This window comes from Notothenia rossii, assembly GCF_949606895.1.
Source record: "Notothenia rossii genome assembly, chromosome: 2".
Classification (NCBI taxonomy): domain Eukaryota; kingdom Metazoa; phylum Chordata; class Actinopteri; order Perciformes; family Nototheniidae; genus Notothenia; species Notothenia rossii.
Window position 1 is genome coordinate 90,126,717 of NC_136904.1, and position 21,131 is coordinate 90,147,847.

At 41.2% G+C, this 21,131-nt stretch overlaps 1 protein-coding gene across 2 annotated transcripts in view; it reads left to right on the top strand.

The window, feature by feature from the left end:
- The window catches only part of LOC307028572 (radixin), a 41,310-nt gene extending 20,447 nt beyond the window's left edge, over positions 1–20,863 (top strand). Inside the window, exons 1-14 of one of the 2 annotated variants that reach the window (XM_079663719.1) lie at positions 1,436–1,505; positions 4,068–4,151; positions 8,980–9,075; positions 9,462–9,584; positions 11,028–11,179; positions 11,881–11,964; positions 12,221–12,367; positions 14,162–14,258; positions 14,352–14,515; positions 15,474–15,604; positions 16,630–16,790; positions 17,611–17,703; positions 18,076–18,282; positions 19,838–20,863. In XM_079663719.1, coding sequence (XP_079519845.1) covers positions 4,089–4,151; positions 8,980–9,075; positions 9,462–9,584; positions 11,028–11,179; positions 11,881–11,964; positions 12,221–12,367; positions 14,162–14,258; positions 14,352–14,515; positions 15,474–15,604; positions 16,630–16,790; positions 17,611–17,703; positions 18,076–18,282; positions 19,838–20,002 — 1,683 coding nt within the window. In that variant the 5' untranslated portion in view covers positions 1,436–1,505; positions 4,068–4,088 and the 3' untranslated portion in view covers positions 20,003–20,863. Of the gene's footprint in view, positions 1–1,435; positions 1,506–4,067; positions 4,152–8,979; positions 9,076–9,461; positions 9,585–11,027; positions 11,180–11,880; positions 11,965–12,220; positions 12,368–14,161; positions 14,259–14,351; positions 14,516–15,473; positions 15,605–16,629; positions 16,791–17,610; positions 17,704–18,075; positions 18,283–19,837 lie in introns of those variants that run through there. The other variant, XM_079663718.1, reaches the window with a different exon arrangement.
- Positions 20,864–21,131: the final 268 nt, after the last annotated feature.

The window sequence follows — 21,131 nt, forward strand, 5'->3', positions numbered from 1 at the left end:
TGTACTCTACCATTGTTACCTCTTCCTCTCTCTGTCTCTCTCCCTCGGGGTTACTTGAGGACAGAGTGAGATGGTTTCTCTGCAGTTGGTTTTGCGTACCGCAGCACAAACACCAAAGTGCAGTATAATGTATAATGCAGTATAATGTAGTACACCTAAATGGGATAGACACACACACACGCACGCACGCACACACACACACACACACACACACACAAATATTTGTGTGAGTTCAGTTCTCTTTACAGGGCCCAGGGGGGATTATTATGTTTCATTTTTTGGGGAATAAGACTATTTGATAGTATCCAAATTGAAAAAGCTTGCATTTATTAGTAATAGCTATTGATGGGATTTAATATGTATGATTAATTCTTTATGCAACCATGATCATTTCTCCATCATGTATTGGCTTGCCTAAGAGTAAAGGACTGATTCTCACTCATTATTGTGTTTTTTTGGGTGCAAAAGTTAACTCTGTCACGCTTCATTGCAGACGGCTCGAGGACTGAGTGGAATTTCTTTCCTCTCGTCTCTAAAATACAATTGATTTTTATATGAATTATTAATAAGTGGAAACTTGATTATAATCCATGTGTGTTTTAGTTTGCTCAGTGGAGTTATCTTAATGGTGTCCTCATTAGTGTGAAGGAAAAGCAACTTCCTCTCTGCAGCTTCCTGGCAGTAAGATGAGCCGGCACCTTGTATGGCTCTAACACTGTGTGTGTGTGTGTGTGTGTGTGTGTGTGTGTGTGTGTGTGTGTGTGTGTGTGTGTGTGTGTGTGTGTGTGTGTGTGTGTGTGTGTGTGTGTGTGTGTGTGTGTGTGTGTGTGTGTGTGTGTGTGTGTGTGTGTGTGTGTGTGTGTGTGTGTGTGTGTGTGTGTGTGTGTGTGTGTGTGTGTGTGTGTGTGTGTGAATAATATTTATAGATGTCTGGACACACACAAGCTACGGCCCAGCAGACGGTTATGGGCTCAGAGCAGTCTCATACACACATGCACACAGAAGGATTCACACTTGTATTTCATGATCCACACTTGTGTTTTTCAATGCACACACAAATGTGTTCCGTTTCATATATATGTAAATAAAATCCAAATACAGAAAAAAGTTTTACATGTGTATTTTTGATCCTCGCATATTTGTTTTCCGTTTAAATCCTCTGAACCTGCAAACACAAACCGCTTTCTGTGCACGGATCGCTGTGCATTCGTGTGTGGGTTTTTTGAGACTCCCTTGACGCTCACCCGCCAATCAGATGTCTCCTCAATTCTAAGCCAATCACATGAGCGCGCCTCCACGAGGGTATGATTTCTTTCGTTCATGACACTTCGGCCCAATCCCAAACCACTCCCTCGACCCTACCCCTCCGTGACGGAGTGAACTCCGTCTGTAGCCACACTCGCAGCTCAACGAGGCTCCCTCTTGTCAGGTGGAGGGAGTCAATACAGCGGCAAGCTTTGGGACGGCCTCCCCTCTCTCCGGCAGAAACAGGAAATGCCGTAACTGTATGTAACAACGGTTTCAAATCAGCATCTCTTAGACAAAAAATGTAAATTAATAACTCAAATAAAACTCCAAACATATTTCATTGTGTTACTTTTTTGTAAAGCTCTTTTAGTTTTAAACCTGATGTTTAAAGGTTTTTAGTTTTTGCAACAGTCAGTAAATATACAACACTTTATAATAAAATGCACACATTTACCTTTTTCTAGACTAAACACAGGTATGATCCTAAGTTAAAACATATGAGGTTATCATGAGGTTGTTAACATCGCAGTTTATCAGTGCATGTTTGCTGGAACTACTTGTAAACAGCGTGTTTCCTGACGGACACACACAGCGTGACTCCGGTCAGGTAGAGACCGGTCTCAAGTCAGCACCGCTGCAGACTCGCTGTTTGAGGGCTTGATAGCCCACTCCCCCTCCACACCCGTTGGTTTGGAACAGCCCTCAAGGGTAGGGTGTAGGGCGCGGTTTGGGAATGGGCCTTCCTTCATATACGCATTTTGCGCAGTCCGGTCAGCTCGCTAAACAGAGGGCGGAGCTTCAGGTGATCATGCAGAGCTGCGTGTCTCCGTCAGACTCAGCAGCTGATCTGATCTCTCTCTCGCGTCCGGTTATACTTCACTCGCGTTTATGTCCATATCGATCAGATCCAGCTCTCCTGATTGGCCTTTATAAAGAGCACCGATCAAACTATTAAGAGTGAATATCAACCGATAATGACCGGCGGGGCTCCCCCCCCGTTGACAGTTCACTGTCTAGCACTGGCTTCGTAGTGCACTGATCGATTAGGCTAAGCTAACCTGTAGCTGTTACCTCCACACTCAATACAACTTCATACAGACATCAGAATACCTTTATTAGTCCCACAGAGGGGACATTTATTTGAATAAATAAAGCGGCTGTATTCGCCATACAGGAAACACACATTTAAAACGGTTTTGCCTGCCGTTTTTGTGTACACATTACAAGCATTCATCAATGGTCCGGAAAGTGGCGCTGTACCTTAATAGTATGAAGGCTTGTATTTTCGTGCATTTCCTGTTCGGAAAGTGGCAATGTACTGACAGTGGAGGTGTCCTGAGATTAGCGCCTGCAGGCAGTCTCCATGGACCTGTCAGCTCCGGACTGCGCAAAATGCGTAGGCCTACATGAAGCGCTACGTCATGAACGCAAGACATCTATCCTCGTGGGGGCGCGCTCATGTGATTGGCTTAGAATTGAGGAGACATCTGATTGGCTAAAAAAGCGTCAGGGGAGTCTCAAAAAACCCACACACAGAGATCCGTGCACAGAAAGCGGTTTGTGTTTGAAAGTTCAGGGGATTTAAACGGAAAACAAATATGTGAGGATCAAAAATACATATGTAAAACTTTTTTCTGTATTTGGATTTTATTTACATGTATATGAAACGGAACACATTTGTGTGTGCATTGAAAAACACAAGTGTGGATCCGGAAATACAAGTTTGAATCCTTTTGTGTGCATGTGTGTATTATGAGACAGTTCTGAGCCCATAGCCTGTAGGGTCTCAGGAGTTCGGAGCCTTACTGCTTCTCCAGCTTGTTTAACTTTTCACTTTCACATTTTGTGATGAACTTCTCCATCATACTTTCTTTATTATTTCAAGCTTTATTTTGCACTTTAAGACCGTTTTGTGTTATTTTGTTTTAAAATGATTTTGTTAACAAGGGATTGTACATGAGTTAAAAATACAATAAACATTTAAAAATGTAAAATTAAATGAATATCAACAGTAGAACCATATCTATAGAATACACTTTATAATACTTTATAAGATAACATATAATTAACACGTAATAAACAATGATTTCACCATATTCCTGCTTTTTTTGACTATTTCTTTTAAACTTTTATCCTACTTTCATTGTTAAATGTATTTTATTTTGCACTGTTTAGTCTGGGCTCCGAAAACATTTCTACCATTTTACATTAATCCAGTTCTCCGTTCATACTCTGGGAACATGAACCAGAGTCGTTTTCTGTATGACTTTCATATTTTAGGATTCTTATATTCTGCCTTACTGTATAACACGGTGTCAGCTCTTGGTAATGTATACAAGTTCATAACATGCACACTAGATCATCATAGTGTGTGTGTGTGTGTGTGTGTGTGTGTGTGTGTGTGTGTGTGTGTGTGTGTGTGTGTGTGTGTGTGTGTGTGTGTGTGTGTGTGTGTGTGTGTGTGTGTGTGTGTGTGTGTGTGTGTGTGTGTGTGTGTGTGTGTGTGTGTGTGTGTGTGTGTGTGTGTGAGCCAGTGCTGATTCATGCTTCGGTTTAACTGAATCTCAGATCTACTTTAGCCAATAGAAGCACACGTGTTACAAAGTGATGTCACTATGTTACAGAAGTAAAGAAAGGAGACCAATCAATCTTTTTGAAATATTGATATAAGATTTCAATTTAGAAATGTATGAAGGAACAGGATTGTAGAATTATTAGAAGAAGTGGAAATCAGGAGTTTGTTTCTAATGTTTAAGAATTTAAAATCTAATGTGAGTAATATTTATTAATCTAGTTGCGTCCTTTTCATGTTCTTGCAGATCAATGTACGCGTCACCACCATGGACGCTGAGCTGGAGTTTGCCATCCAGCCCAACACGACAGGCAAACAGCTCTTTGACCAGGTAACGCACACACACACATGCACGCACACACACACGCACACACACACACACACACACACACACACACACACACACACACACACACACACACACACACACACACACACACACACACATGTTTTGAATGTATTTATTTCAACTGTGTACATAGTGAGGAAAAATGCTTCTGTCATCTGTCCAAAGACGGGAGTCAGTGAACTCTGTGCCCTGCTGGAAGAATCACATTGTTTGTTATCCACTGCTAATGGAAAGCAATATGGAGTGTGTGTGTGTGTGTGTGTGTGTGTGTGTGTGTGTGTGTGTGTGTGTGTGTGTGTGTGTGTGTGTGTGTGTGTGTGTGTGTGTGTGTGTGTGTGTGTGTGTGTGTGTGTGTGTGTGTGTGTGTGTGTGTGTGTGTGTGTGTGTGTGTGTGTGTGTGTGTGTGTGTGTGTGTGTGTGTGTGTGTGTGTGTGTGTGTGTGTGTGTGTGTGTGTGTGTGACAGTGGGTGCTTGGCTGGGTATGGGTTGGTACTGGTTCTGCGCAGAGATGAAACACAAAGTGCTCTTTGTCTAAGCTTGAGGCTTTTATGAGACCGTGTGTGTGTGTGTGTGTGTGTGTGTGTGTGTGTGTGTGTGTGTGTGTGTGTGTGTGTGTGTGTGTGTGTGTGTGTGTGTGTGTGTGTGTGTGTGTGTGTGTGTGTGTGTGTGTGTGTGTGTGTGTGTGTGTGTGTGTGTGTGTGTGTGTGTGTGTGTGTTGGGGAAGTGAAAGGGCAGCTTTCAGCATTGTTTCATGTCGGGCTCTAAAGGTTTCTGGGGTTGTGGTGACGTTGAGGACGACAGAGCGAGAGATGTTTTTTTTTTGTCGTTGTTCTTTTATCTGCGCTCTGCTTTATAGTATGAGATCAAAAAACAGAAAAAAGCTTTAAAGGCTGTGCGAGGGTTATGGAACAAAACATGTGTATCACACCTCATCATGAAAGTGCAATCAGAACCAGGTTTATCCATTCACACACGAGGAATTTGCTAATGGTGCAAACATAAAGACACAGCAAGAGAGATTAAAATGTAAAATAAAGACAAAGAAATATAAATATATTAAAAAGGAAAGTTCTAAACGAGTCAATAAAACAACAAAGAACCATTTTTGAAAATCAATTCTTCAGGAAGAAGAAGAAGATCCCTTATAGTTCAGAAATGCACGTGTTCACTATATATACATTACAAATACATCCTATACACAGTGGGTCTGAATACACACATGCACACATTTCTTATAGTATTGAATTACCAGTTTTTTCCAGCACCGCCTACTTCCAGTTCACACTCTGTCTAGTTTTGATCCGATCGGGACTCGAACCAAAGTCCTGCCAGAGCTCAGTGGTGGAGTTTCATACGTCCATTATAGACTTAAAATAGCTGCAGATAAAATGGAACTTATAATATCATATTTACAATGATTTGCCATGTCTACGATACAACTAAATATTCAGAGGGTGGTAAATCTGCTTAACGGTTTTATTAGAGCCCTGGCATTTAAGAAATAGTTTTTTGTTCATTCTTTTTACAAGGTAACGTGCAGATATATAGAATTACATGTCACTTGTTAGACGCTTAACATACTCAATACTGTGGGCAATCCCCACAGGAGCAATTTGGGGTGAAGTGTCTCAGGGACACAACGACATGCTGACTGCAGTGGGGTTTGAACCTGTGACCCCCTGATCCGAACACCAACACACAATCCACTGCACCACACGCCTTCCATATATGGAACAACATTGAAAGAATATAAAATAAAATCCCTACATTTCTAATTTCCTTCTCGTAGCATATACTTGGTACACAGGGTGTCCGCGGGGTCCTAAAAAGTATTAAAAGTTGATAAATCAATTTAGCAAAAATGAAGGCTATTAAAAAATATTAAACGGCATTTTCAAAGGTATTACATTTTGTAGCTTGTTTTCAATAAGTATATAAATGGTCCAAAGAGGTTGTATTCTACAGTCCGCCTGAATGTAATCATTGCGTAGGTGTGTAGTGTGATTCTGTGTAGTTTATTTATGGCATCCCGTTGGGACGTCATCTGAACAGGACATCGCAGGCTCACTGCTTGATAGCACGAAGGTCCGTTTACGCCGGTTGTTAAACAACATCGTTTTGGGGAAATGCAAGTCTGCGTCCAAATGGTTGGAAGATAAGGAGGAAGGACAATCAATACTGTATATAGTCAATGTGGGGTCAAGTGTGTCGCCAAGGTAACCGGTTAGAACTCCAAGTGGCGATGAGGTCTTAAAATGTATGGAAAGGGTCTTAAAAAAGGTCTTACATCTGACTTCAGGATTCCTGCACCCTGGTACAGTCAAAACTGTCAAAATGGGTCATTGATATATAATTAAATACTGTCTTGTGTAAAAAATCATCAGAACCTTTTTATGTTATGCTCTCAGTTGTATATTTGTTTAGGTCAATGTGTTATGGGTGATGATGTAAGTGAGGGTTATTATTTTGTTGGACACGCTTTTATATTTCTGAATCAAACTGTAAAGGCATTTCATTTCACCTTGTGTCAAAAAATATCCCCCATCAAGATGAAATCTCCAGAGATATAAAGAAGAAATAAAGGATAAAAGGAAATTGCTGCTTTTCTGATTCCCTCATGATAAATATACAAACAAATGAAAATGGGTTATTTTTACAATATAATAAAAAACTGATTAAAGTGAAAAATCATTAGAATTTTGGAGATAAACATACGTGATTTATTTGTAGACCTAGAACGATTTCAAGCGATAAATATAGGTGTGGAGATTACACAGGGAACAGGAAATCACTTGTGCAGCAGTGAATGAAAGCTGTTTCATTTCCAAATGGTGCAGACACACATGAAAGGAGAGAGGGCTTCATTGATAAAGAGGCTTTCACAAGCTAAATATAAAACACCTATAAGCTCTCGCACACACGCACGCACGCACGCACGCACACACACACACACACACACACACACACACACACACACACACACACACACACACACACACACACACACAGTGATAAAAGGCCTTAGTGAGGTGGGAATGCTTTTTAATCAGACTCAATCAAACCGAACGACAGCATGTAAGCCTCTGAACACGAACACTTTGATGAAACACACACACACACACACACACACACACACACACACACACACACACACACACACACTTGTTGGTCTCTATGAACAACTGTTTGCCTCTAATATGAAAGCCACACATCTTATAAATCGTGATTCTCCTGCTCTCACCCCAACGTTCCCAAATCATTTACATTCTGAAATGTCACCTCTAAATCTTCTATGCTGAGCTCTCAGCATCCGCATTGCTGGCCCTGCATACCGCATTCCCATCTCCACTGGGGGCCCCTTCTGTGTGTGTGTGGGTGTGTGTGAGAGAGATAATTGTAATTGAATGCACAGTTACCACAACATGTTTTGGATACAGTGTGTTTGGATTTGGTTATGCATGTGATTATTGATACACATGGGTGTTTAATGTGTGTGTGTGTGTGTGTGTGTGTGTGTGTGTGTGTGTGTGTGTGTGTGTGTGTGTGTGTGTGTGTGTGTGTGTGTGTGTGTGTGTGTGTGTGTGTGTGTGTGTGTGTGTGTGTGTGTGTGTGTGTGTGTGTGTGTGTGTGTGTGTGTGTGAGAGAGAGTTAATTGCATGCTGGTGAGTGTGGCGGTATTGACTGTGTAAATCACATTAGAGTGTGAGTAGCATCTGCAACCCCCCAGAGACTCACTCTCTCTATTGCTGTTAAAGGGACAACAGTAAGTGAATGACAAAGCAGGTGAATATGTGTAGGGAGTAGGAAGCGAAGGCAAAGTTAGGACGGAGGGGAAAAGACGTAGGGAAGGTAAGAAGGGACAAAAATATAGACACAATTGAGCACCATTTCTTCCCTTCTGGTCTGCTTAAAGGGGCCATACTATGCTCATGTTCAGCTCCATATCAGTATGTAGTGTCTCTAATTTAAAGAGTCCTCTCCTGCTGATGTTCAGGTGTATATCAGTATGTAATGTCTCTACTTTAAAGAGTCCTCTCCTGCTGATGTTCAGGTGTATATCAGTATGTAGTGTCTCTACTTTAAAGAGTCCTCTCCTGCTGATGTTCAGGTGTATATCAGTATGTAGTGTCTCCACTTTAAAGAGTCCTCTCCTGCTGATGTTCAGGTGTATATCAGTATGTAGTGTCTCTACTTTAAAGAGTCCTCTCCTGCTGATGTTCAGGTGTATATCAGTATGTAGTGTCTCTACTTTAAAGAGTCCTCTCCTGCTGATGTTCAGGTGTATATCAGTATGTAGTGTCTCTACTTTAAAGAGTCCTCTCCTGCTGATGTTCAGGTGTATATCAGTATGTAGTGTCTCTACTTGAAAGAGTCCTCTCCTGCTGATGTTCAGGTGTATATCAGTATGTAGTGTCTCTATGTCTTTATTTCTCTCACACTGCCTGTGCTGCAGCACCTCTTTTCACCGCACACTTGGACACAAATGGACTTCCAGGCGTTCATAAGTTTAACACGAGTTTCTCTTACTTTGTTTGTTCTGCAAATACAGAAACACAAGCAAATCACTGCATTATGTTGACAAGGTCTAACAAGTGATGCATCTGGTTTAACATTCAAACTTTCATTAAATATACAATATCAAAACATCCCGCAGAACACACTAAATGACCATTTTCCTCACACATACACATCTTATTATTATTATTATTATTATCTAAAGTTGGCACATTCACACGACACACTCTCATTTAACCGGTAAAACGACGATAAAAATGCAATATAAATGTGAATATATTGTGCTGTGTTTCAGGTGGTGAAGACGGTGGGTCTGAGGGAGGTGTGGTTCTTCGGGCTGCAGTACACCGACAGTAAAGGCTACATCACGTGGCTCAAGCTCAACAAGAAGGTGAGAGACCCTGAACGCAACATCTTCAAGACTCTCTGTGCATGTAACCTCCTTTAGACAAACTATTTATTTCAATTTTCATTATTTATGCAGCTAAATGCATCCCCACAACTTGAAACAACATGATATTTAAATGATGTACACAGTAAAGACTCCTGTGGTTTGAACTGTAACAAGCAAGCATATTTTAGAAGTAGTTTAAAATCTTACTTTAATATTCTGAGGCTTTAATCCAAGCTTTAGTGAAAAGTTTGAAAACATGTTTTTTGAAATCCTCCTGACTCTTAATTTATTCTAATTAGATTTACTCCAGACGTACTCACACTGTATGTTTCCCCGCTGTAGAGACATGTTGATGGTGAGAGATGTGTGTGTTTTCTCTCCAGGTGACGCAGCAGGACGTGAAGAAGGAGAATCCTCTGCAGTTCAAGTTCAGAGCAAAGTTTTTCCCTGAGGATGTTTCTGAGGAGCTCATCCAGGAGATCACTCAGAAACTATTCTTCCTGCAGGTACTGTGCAACTGACGGATCACTGTAACGGTCATTATGTTGTGGTGTTGAGGAGGGCAACCCAAAAAGTACTAACACCTAGTGTAAGGGATGATGTGCATCGAGTTGGATCAAAAAAGCCTTAACCGCCATGATAAGACAAAATGATCTGTTACACTGCGTACCAACGGCTGGAAATGCAGCAACAGCAACGTAACTTAAAATGAAGACAGCACAGATCGAGGTTTCTGTAATTCTCCAAGTCTGTTCACAGTTTCTTTTCACGGTCTTTAAACACTGCCAGTGCCAAAACTGTGTTACCAACGGTCTGTTCACAAAAGATAGCAGACCTCTGGAATGTCCAAATGGATCAATCAGAATCAAGTAATCACCCAAGCCGTGTCGTAAATCCTAATAATTGAAAAGCGGTTTTCTATATGTGAAAGCGGAGGTGACGCTCATGAACTGTTAGCGCCGGTGTTGTGTCAAATTATGCACCCCCATCGTGAAATGCACCCCCTGGCCTGCCGTAAAAAGCGCCCCCCAAAAAAAGATGCTCCTATTAATCCCACCCTCAAGCACTTTGGAGGGTATAGTTGTAGGACTAGTACCAATTAATGGAGCAAGTTTCATGTATGTGACACGTGTATTGTCAGAGATAGCAAGGGGTGCATATCGTGGCAACCAGGCTGTTCATAAAAAGCACCACCCAAAATAAAAAAGATTATATTAATCTCACCCTCAAGCACTTGATGTAAAAATAAACAATACATTGTAAAGCACAAGTATACAGACAGGATGTCACAATTAAATAAAAACATATATTAAATACAAAATTAACTGAAAAATAAGTGACGAATGAATGCAAAATCCAGGATTCGACAACCCAACCATCAAAAAGACAACATAGAATAGCGGACTATACATTCAAATGCGCGTTCCCGTGTCAAGGGGTGCATTTCACGACGGGGGTGCATCATTTGACACAACACCGGTGTTATGCATGCCCAGTGCACCTCGCGGGAGCGCGCCACAGCGTTAAGCACTCAATGATTTGTACGGCAAAGTTAGGTTTGGAAATCTCCTTTTTGGCGGTCATGCATAACACCGGAGCCTCGCTGCGTGGAAGCTTTGGCGCTGTTCTGAGTTTGTTCTAATCTGTCAAAATGACGGACTGCTTTCAGATTTTTCTGTCATTTTTAAAAGAAATCGGTCTTAGACGGAACATATTCGGTTAACGCGACCTCTGCTCTGCTGCCAATATCAGACTGGATTGTGTTAGAAAATGTAATGCTTGTGTTTAGCAATTAACATATAACTGTTGGGATCTTTTTTTATAAATGATAAATGTTAGAAAGCTATATATTTCTTTCAATTTGTCAAAGTTATGCTATGCAGCTACGCTTTAATCAGAATACTTTATTTAAAATGTTATTATTTTGTGTGAACGTCTTCTCCCTGCAGGTGAAGGAGGCCATCCTGAACGATGAGAACTACTGTCCTCCAGAGACCGCCGTGCTCGTGGCTTCTTACGCCGTCCAGGCGAAGTACGGAGATTTCAACAAAGACCTTCACAAGCCGGGCTACCTGGCCTCCGACCGGCTACTGCCACAAAGGTACACACACACACACACACACACACACACACACACACACACACACACACACACACACACACACACACACACACACACACACACACACACACACACACACACACACACACACACACTATTTATACTATACTGTGTTTGTGAGGACCCACGTTTGAATTATTGATCCCCTTACCCCTAAGCTATGTGGAGGGTGACAACTGAATCGTTTAACATAAATTAGCTGTAAGGGATGGTCCTGTGAATCCTACATACATGTTTCTCTGTTGAAATACAACCCTGTCACTTTAAGACTTTTCCCAAAATGGGTTTATTTATCATCTTGTTAATGAGGAGGGATCAAGAGAAATACAGGGAAATGGTATGCTGAGACAAAGGGCTTCACGGTTTGCATTTCATTCCTTTACTCGTTCATTTGTGTGGTCTTGTCACCAGTTTTGGGTTCCAGTGTCCTGTACAAGAATATTATCAACATTTAGAAATGAGAAGCCGGTGGGAAATAACAGCGAATGCAGTTTATTTCAATTTCCATAGAGACTCTTCATGCAGTCTGCAAGTGGCCCAGACTCACTCAGACCACCGACAGAAATACTTGATACAGGTCTCAAAGTGAGCTTGTTGTACAAAGACACTGGCAACAGCTAACAGAGAAAACATACTGAGGTGTTTATTGAAACATTATTTCTTGATGCACTTCTTTGTAGAGTTCTGGAGCAACACAAGCTGACAAAGGAACAATGGGAGGACAGAATACAGAGCTGGCATGAGGAACACAGAAGCCTGCTCAGGTAAGAGAGTGTGAAGAGGAGAGAAATGACTTAATCAAAGCTTGAAGACATTGATGCATAATGTGTGTGTGTGTGTGTGTGTGTGTGTGTGTGTGTGTGTGTGTGTGTGTGTGTGTGTGTGTGTGTGTGTGTGTGTGTGTGTGTGTGTGTGTGTGTGTGTGTGTGTGTGTGTGTGTGTGTGTGTGTGTGTGTGTGTGTGTGTGTGTGTGTGTGTGTGTGTGTGTGTGTGTGTGTGTGTGTGTGTGTGTGTGTGTAGGGAGGATGCAATGATGGAGTACCTGAAGATAGCTCAGGATTTGGAGATGTACGGTGTAAACTACTTTGAAATAAAAAACAAGAAGGGCACAGAGCTGTGGCTGGGGGTCGACGCGCTGGGACTCAACATCTACGAGCACGAAGACAAGTAACCCACACACACACACAACACACACACACACACACACACACACACACACACACACACACACTCCACTGGCTTCCCGTCTCTCAACGCATCCACTACAAACTCCTGGTCCTCACATACAAAGCTCTCCACCATCTGCCCCCCCCCCCTCCTACCTCACTGACCTCCTCATCCTCTACCAACCCCCCCCCCCCCCCCGGTCCCTCAGATCCACCTCAGCCGGTTTCCTTTCCTCCCCCAAGGCCAAACTCCCGAGCTTTGGGGGACAGAGCCTTATCTGTGGCAGCCCCGAAGCTCTGGAACTCCCTCCCCCAAGACCTCCGTGACTCTGAGTCCCTCACCCTGTTCCAGTCCCGCCTCAAGACCCATCTCTTCGCATCAGTACACTCATAGCCCCCCCCCAATCGATCCCTATCTGTCGTTCGTCTGTCCTTCTTCCACACCCCCCCTCCCCCCTCCAAACTGTAAAGCGACTTTGAGACTATGTAAAGCGCTATTTAAATTCAATTTCCTATTATTATTATTATTATTAAGTAGAACAGCTTTATTTTAAGAGCTTGTGAGACATTGCTTGGGTCTAGTTGATGTTATCAGCACGTCATAAAAAACTGAAATAAAAATAAAGAGGAAGAAAATGAAACCACAACGCCCACTCAAATAGTTTATTTGAGGAAGATAGCCTGCAGTAAGTGACAGCAATATACTTTACTAAGAGCAATACATCTCTTATACATGTGTATTAAGTGGCAACATGTCTCCACCAACAAATTCTTATTTTGACATCTAAAACAATTAAATGAAAGTTGGGCTGAGCATTGGAGACTGGACCAAACAAGTGGACTTCACTTCTTGAATGGGTTGAGCTGAGATTGACATGATTTTTATGACTGAAATGTAAATCCCTAAATCACATAGGACTGACTTCCTGTTTACAGTAGGTGGCGCTTTGACTATGACTCAACATTGACCTGCCTAAATCCTGAGGCCAGGTTTATTATCAAGCACAAAACATTCGGATCAGTTAGGAGAATGTGCTCAGAAGTTGCACCAATATCTTGTATCATGGCGAGTGTCTCAAGCTACTTTGCATGTAACAGAAAACTTTGAATAACTTTTTACCCTTATGGTTTTAGAGAGGTATTTAACAAAAGTAAAGTTGGAATAAATCCATAGAGGTTAAAGTACGGAGCCTGATAATGGCCAAAATACATGAAAAAATCACACTAAATAAAAAATGGATAACTTCCTGTTGAGTTTAGATAATCGCCCCAAGAGATTTATGTTTTATTCTACTTGTGCTAAACCTGCCTGTTAAATATCGTGAATATAGGGTCCTACAACCAGACGTTGTTGGTTTTCAGAACCTAATAATACTTTTGTTTCCCTTTGTTGCACTTGTCTGGTTGAACCTCTCTTAAGGAGCATAATGGAACATATTTTCTTCGAATTAAAAATAAATGTAGGTATATAAACTGGGATTCAATATATTCAAAATGGATTGTTGTCTATTTCCACTGTCGATTTAAAGTGTACACATCGTCAGCTTTCTTGAGGATCTTGGATTGAATGGGTTTGACAACAGCGCCCTCTTTTGGACAGCTGATGCACAACCTGAAGACAGAAAACTAAAAACACCTCAAAGCCCTTATCCTGACATTTTACATTTCAAAATATTATAGTTTTGTTTGCTTTCAAGGCATGCAAATGTGCTTATAAAATTGTGTTCAAATATATTTAAGAGGTAAAGCATCTCCATCAATCTTTTAATCTTTAATAAAATATCTCTCCTCTCAGGTTGTCCCCAAAGATCGGCTTCCCCTGGAGTGAGATCAGAAACATTTCCTTCAACGACAAGAAGTTTGTCATCAAGCCCATCGACAAGAAAGCCCCAGTAAGTGTTGTAGCGTTGTGTGACTGAAGATATATATATATATATTTGTATTGAGTATATTTGAACACCTTCCATCCCTCGTATCTCCTGCAGGATTTTGTATTCTACGCCCCTCGGTTGCGGATCAATAAGCGCATCCTGGCGTTGTGCATGGGAAACCACGAGCTGTACATGAGGAGGAGGAAGCCCGACACCATCGAGGTGCAGCAGATGAAGGCTCAGGCCCGGGAGGAGAAGCACCACAAACAGATGGAGAGGTACAGTACACGCTGCGTATTTTCTAAAATATTATTTATTATAAGGTGACTTTGAAACATAGTTCTCAGGGCTACAGATGAAAAATGGCCTCTTGGATAACTCTGGCATATTTTCAGCAAAGTTGAATTTACCTGTTAATTAAATCAATAAATACAAAATATAATACATTAAGGGCTGTAGGTTGGATTGGGAGCACCATTTTACATTTCTTCTTGCTGGAATTTACGATGTACCTGTTTTTCCATTATTCCAATATGCCCTTTTGTCTACATAATTCATTCAACATGTATATTTTCTACTTTCTTGTTTATTTCTAGTCTTTTAATTTTGATTGTACAATGCCATGTCTTTTTATGCTGCTGCAACACAAACAAATCCCAAATTGGGATCAATAAAGTACTTCTTATCTTATCTTATAAACACTGGCAAAAATACTACCTTTAATTGGTTTATATGACAGCATACAAACATACGTATATTGGAGTTATTCAAATAATAAATCTGACACTGCCAAACTGTTAAAAGTGGCTTTCCTTTCCACTGAATTCTGTGTGGGATTGAATAGTTTGAGACACTTGTTTTTTAACAAATATCAGCTGATGTTTTGTTTAAGGTTTTTGATAAAGCTCTACGGCCAGTAGGGGGCAGTGCTGCATCGAAGGAAACATGCTAACATGCTAACGTACTCATGTGCAGGGCAGGAGCTGATGTTTCAGTGTAAAACACCACAACCGCAACATAGCTCTTTTAATGTTGGTTAAAAAGATATTACATTGTGCTGTACAAAAAATGTTTTGCTCATGACACCATACAATTCAGTTTTCCGATATCAATGTGTCAATTTCGAAAATTCCAATTTTAAAAAGTCCATAACATGCAGTTTGCTTCTGATTTTCTGGTGTATGATTAGATTTTTCACCTGCGGGCTGTGACCGTTGTTTTGTGTTTTCCTAACAGAGCTCAGCTGGAGAACGAGAAGAAGAAACGAGAATACGCGGAGAAGGAGAAGGATCGGATAGAGAGAGAGAAGGACGAGCTGCTCGAGAGGCTGAGGCAGATCGAAGGGCAGACGCAGAGAGCTCAGAAAGGTACTGTGTGTGTGTGTGTGTGTGTGTGTGTGTGTGTGTGTGTGTGTGTGTGTGTGTGTGTGTGTGTGTGTGTGTGTGTGTGTGTGTGTGTGTGTGTGTGTGTGTGTGTGTGTGTGTGTGTGTGTGTGCGTGTGCGCGCGTGCGTGTGTGTGCGTGTGTGTGTGTGTGTGTATCAGTTGAAACACTATAAGTACACAATGGTAAAGAAATAAATAAGTGGCACATTTTTAAGTAAGTGAACATATACAGTACAAGGAAGTCTGTAATTTTAACAAATACAATAACAAGTAAAGAAAATATAGGGTAAATTGCACATTAGTGTATTTCACGATTTCGATTAACTTTAACTTCGCTTTGCATCGGCCAATCGGTTTGCTACTCACTCACTGCAAAGTGGACTTTACCAAAACACGCCTGTTTGCTGTCCTGGCCCCAAAATGGTGGAAGAAGCTCCCCCTTGATATCAGGACATCAGAGAGTCTACACCTATTCGGTCCCAGACTGAAAACTCACGTGTTTCGACTGCATCATTGCTAACGATAGAAAATAAAAAGAAATCTCTTCTGTACGTAGCATTTTCAAATGATTTTGCTTTAAGTGAAGGGAATGCAGTATCACTTACTCTGGTTGGATTATAGATAGGAAAGTAGCTGTGGGATTCTTGCTTTTCAGTTTGTTTCTTCATGCTCCTTTTCTGGTATGGTGTGTTTATAAAGAAACGTTTTGTAAATAACTGTTATACATGACGTTGTGGATACCATGAAATGAACAAATAAAAATTAAATTAAATGGTTGAATGCACATAAAAGCGTCAGCTAGATGAAAGTGTAAGCTCACTTGTACATTATGAGGTGGTCTGATGTATTTTCATGTGTGTGTGTGTGTGTGTGTGTGTGTGTGTGTGTGTGTGTGTGTGTGTGTGTGTGTGTGTGTGTGTGTGTGTGTGTGTGTGTGTGTGTGTGTGTGTGTGTGTGTGTGTGTGTGTGTGTGTGTGTGTGTGTGTGTGTGTGTGTGTGTGTGTGCAGAGCTGGAGGAGCAAACTCGCCGGGCGCTGGATCTGGAGCAGGAGAGGAAGAAAGCGAAGGAGGAGGCGGAGCGGCTGGAGAGAGAGAGGCAGGCGGCCGAGGAGGCCAAGGCAGCGCTGGCTCAGCAGGCTGTAGACCAGATGAAGAACCAGGAGCAACTGGTACCTGCTGCACACACACACACACACACACACACACACACACACACACACACACACACACAGGCAGGCAGGCAGGCAGGCAGGCAGGCAGACAGAGGAAAAGAAGGAGACAGTGATTCGTTTTGTACTGCATTGCCGTTTATGTGCTGGATAATTGAATGACTTTGTGTATGGTTTGACTTAACAATTTGTTTTCCTTTTTTTATTATTATTTGTCAGACTTGTTTCTGACTGGCACCCCACTCATTAAAATAAGGTCAACCCCATTACAACACACACACCATTCACAGCCATTCTTCTCCATTACTACTGGTTAAAATGACTTTACCTTGAAAGGCATATGCTAATCCTTCGATCAATCCATTAAAAACCTACATCTTTTTATTCTACTTGTACTTCCTGTTTTGTTTTTCTTCCTTTAAACCAATTTTACACTTTGCTTAAAGTGTATTACTATACAGCAATTGACTTTGGCGCAGGGGCTAGAAGACAGCATGTCAATGTACCTAACCCCAAAATATATCCATTTAGCATGTAGTCTTAAGGGGTGTGTGAGTCACCTCGGTTAAAGGCTTAAGAACAACAACATGTAATGTAAAAACTAATAACAGACAGTGTTTCATTGGTTTAGGCTTTAATCAACTAGAGGACATTTATCAACTATCAGTTTCTCAAATAACCCAAGTTTTGTTTCCATATTGTCTGTTTCATATTATTTTAAACTGGAAATACCGTTGAGGTTTTCAGGACTTTTGTTTGGACGCCACAATGAGCTCAATTTGTTAACTTTTAGCTAACATGTGTTGTTGTTTTTGGACAGGCTGCTGAGTTAGCGGAGTTCACTGCCAAAATCTCTCTGCTCGAGGAAGCCAAGAGGAAAAAAGAAGATGAAGCAACAGAATGGCAACACAAAGTAATGTAACCCCTGGATTTACATAAATATTCTCTGCTTTTATTTTGGGATACAACAACTGCTAATCAATTCGTAATTATTATTAATATTATCATAAATTATATGATTAGACTTGTATTTTATATTATTATAAACAATCTGTATTCTTGTTTTTATTGTATTATTATGAATTATTATAATTTATTTTTTCATTGTATTCTTTAATGTTTCAACTCACTATTCATACTGTTATTATAACATTTGTATAAAAAGTTATTTGACTTAGATGGCAAACCTACCTAGTTCCTGTAAAAGTCTTCAGGTATTACATTGTGCTTCAGTCCAAATCTTTCTGTAGACTCACTATAAGTTTCCATGTGTGTCTTTTTGCAGGCGTTGTCAGCACAGGACGACCTGGAGAAGACCAGAGAGGAGCTGAAGTCGGCCATGACGTCTCCTCCGGCACCAGAAAACGACGAGGAGGACGAAACGAGGGCCGAGGCGAGCGCCGAGCTCCTCAGCCAGGGCGTGATCCACCACAGCGAAGAGGAGCGCGTCACTGAGGCGCAGAAGAATGAGCGCGTCAAGAAACAACTGCAGGTACAGCTCAAACATTACTCTCTTCTCAAATTCTGTTGAAAATCCCGATATGATAGCATCTTCAGATTTAGATTGCTTAATTGTCCATTAAAGTGGACCTATCATGCTATATTTGAATAATATAGTGTAGGACCATACCTATATAAGGCATATTTATACTTTATATTTTTCAAAATACCAAACAGATCATGCATTTTAGCCATTCCTCATTTCGCTCAATTTAACACTGTCTTTGCATCATGGGCTGATTCTGTGAGAACAGCACCATCTACAGGCCTGGCATATGTACTACAGCGTCTCCAGCGCTTTCCAACGGCAATGTCCGTGGCTGTCTCCTCCTGATTGGTGGAGTTGGCCCAATAGCCGTAGCGCCACTTCTGTGACATCACAGAAGTGTTCAAATCTGGATCAGTCTGTATCAGATCCGTTGCAGCCCCTTTTTAAGAGATTTGGGTATGGAGGGAAATAGAGAGGGTTGTGTTTTCTGACACTTGGTGAGTTCCCTGGAACACCGGGGACACATATTCATGTAGAAAAGACGTACAAAAGTGCATTTGCATGATAGGTCCCCTTTAAATTGGCAAGCTCTTATAGAGTGGTGCAGGGATGACGTATTTTTGTAGACCGATCCAGAAGTAAGCTGCCCACGGTTCCCCTCGACAAAAAAGCAACGGGATTTCTCCATAGGATTTTGGAATATTGTAAAAAATAAGATCTGTGGAAAAATAACCTGTTTGATAAATGCACGTTTTGTTCAGCCGGATAATCTCCACGTGTCTACCCTACTTTTATAATTTTCGAATCATAAATCTAATCGCCAGAAGCAAAATGCTAACGTTATGCTATAAAGGAACTACAGCCGAGTACAGCAGCACGACTTCAACGTCACGCCAACTTAAGATCGATATTCAAAAATACAGATACCATTTTTTTTACAAGTTGAAGCGTTTGTTATAACAGTTTTCAAGAGCGCAGGTACTTGCTTTCAAGCAGAACAGGGCAAACAAACTTAGCGAGAGTGTTTACGTGTTCGGCGTAATGACATACAACGTCCTCGACAACTTCTGTAGTCCTATTCAGCCAAAAGCCTAAAAGTCGCAATACGATAGCATCTTCAGATTTAGATTGCTTAATTGTCCATTACATTTGCAAACAGGCTCTTATTGAGATCGGTCACAGAATGTATTGTTATTTCTTTTTACTTGCTATCATGCAATCTGAATCTGAAGAAAGAACTTCAGGTACAGCTTAAACATTATTACTTTTTTTTTATATTATTCAATTTAGCATACCTTCAACATACCTTGCACATTTGGCTGATATCGTGCAGCCCTGTGTCACATAGCAAGCCATGCTAGTGTAATACAAATGTTGCATAACGACATAATAATAATAATACATTTAATTTGTATAGCGCTTTTCCTAGTGCTCAAAGACGCTTTGCATAATGCATCCAAATACTGGCTTGATACATTTAAGTTAAGTTAAGGCCTGACTTATTAAAAAAAAAATCCACCACTGATCTCATCTATATCTCTGTCTCCCTTCTGTCCAGGTTCTGAGTTCAGAGTTGGCCGAGGCCCGCGATGACACCAAGAAGACTCAGAACGACATGCTGCACGCTGAGAACGTCCGGGCGGGAAGAGACAAATACAAGACCCTGCGCCAGATCCGCCAGGGCAACACAAAGCAGCGCATCGATGAGTTTGAGTCCATGTGAGCCGTGGAAGAAGGGTGGACACCACGATGAAAATAGACCGTTTAGTCTGCCATGTCAACGCCTCACACAAACCTGCTGCCTCCCCAGGAACTCCTGATCTTATTTTTCTATCCAGGAGAAAGACCGGCTGACGGGCTTTGTAGCTACGCCAAAGCTCTGCCTAGCAGTGGTTGGCCAATCACACTGCTTCCTGCTTTTTAGAGCTCCGCCCCCATCCCCCCAACAACGCACACGTCTTTTAATCTGTCGGAAAAATAGCAAGCAACATATCCTGGCATGAACCTGGACTTCTCCCCTCTTTTACAGTACTGACAGTTTTAAAGCTTGCATTTATGATAGTTAAACGACAGGACCGTTAGACACAACCCGAGGATTGGTTGATGTCGTGCTTTGACTCAACAAAATGAAAAGGCCATTTGTAGCTCGTCGATGTTGCCGGCACGGTTTTCCGTAACGCTTTAATATCTGTTCCTTTTATGTCAACAATTTAAATAATTTGTTTAAAAAAGAAAACCTGCCTTATCGTCTCATTTCCTTTCAGTCTGGGGTTACTTTTTGTTGTCTTGTGTTAGGAAAGTCAGACATTTAGTTATCATTGTTCTGTTAATATTATATCAGCTAATTTGTTTCTTCTTCTTGAATGGTTGTCAGTTTACAAATGCTCACTCTGATGAGAAAAGTAGATTTGCTTATTTTACACTGCATTCAGTTAGACATTTGTTCAAATATATATTTTGCCCCACAATAAAGAATGAATTTATATTTCTAACTTTGAAGCCACAGTATGATGATGAGTCCGGACTGAGGTAGATTTGGATTCATTCATAGATTTTGTGTCAGATATAAATGTTCGTAACCTGACGCCTGTGTGTCTTTAATTACTTTTCCGTTAGTGAATTATTTGACTATGCGTGGACTTCGAGACAAGTGAACACACACAATAGGGAAATGGCTGAGTCACTTCTGGATTTGAGCACTTATTACTGCACCACTTTATTGAGAAAAAAAGGAAACCCATAAGGAACACATGAAAGCTTGAGTAGGGCTTTTATTGCTTACTTTTACATCACACACAAGAACAGTCAACATGTCTCATTTGGCCACAGTTTCCCAGAGTCTTTAGGCATGA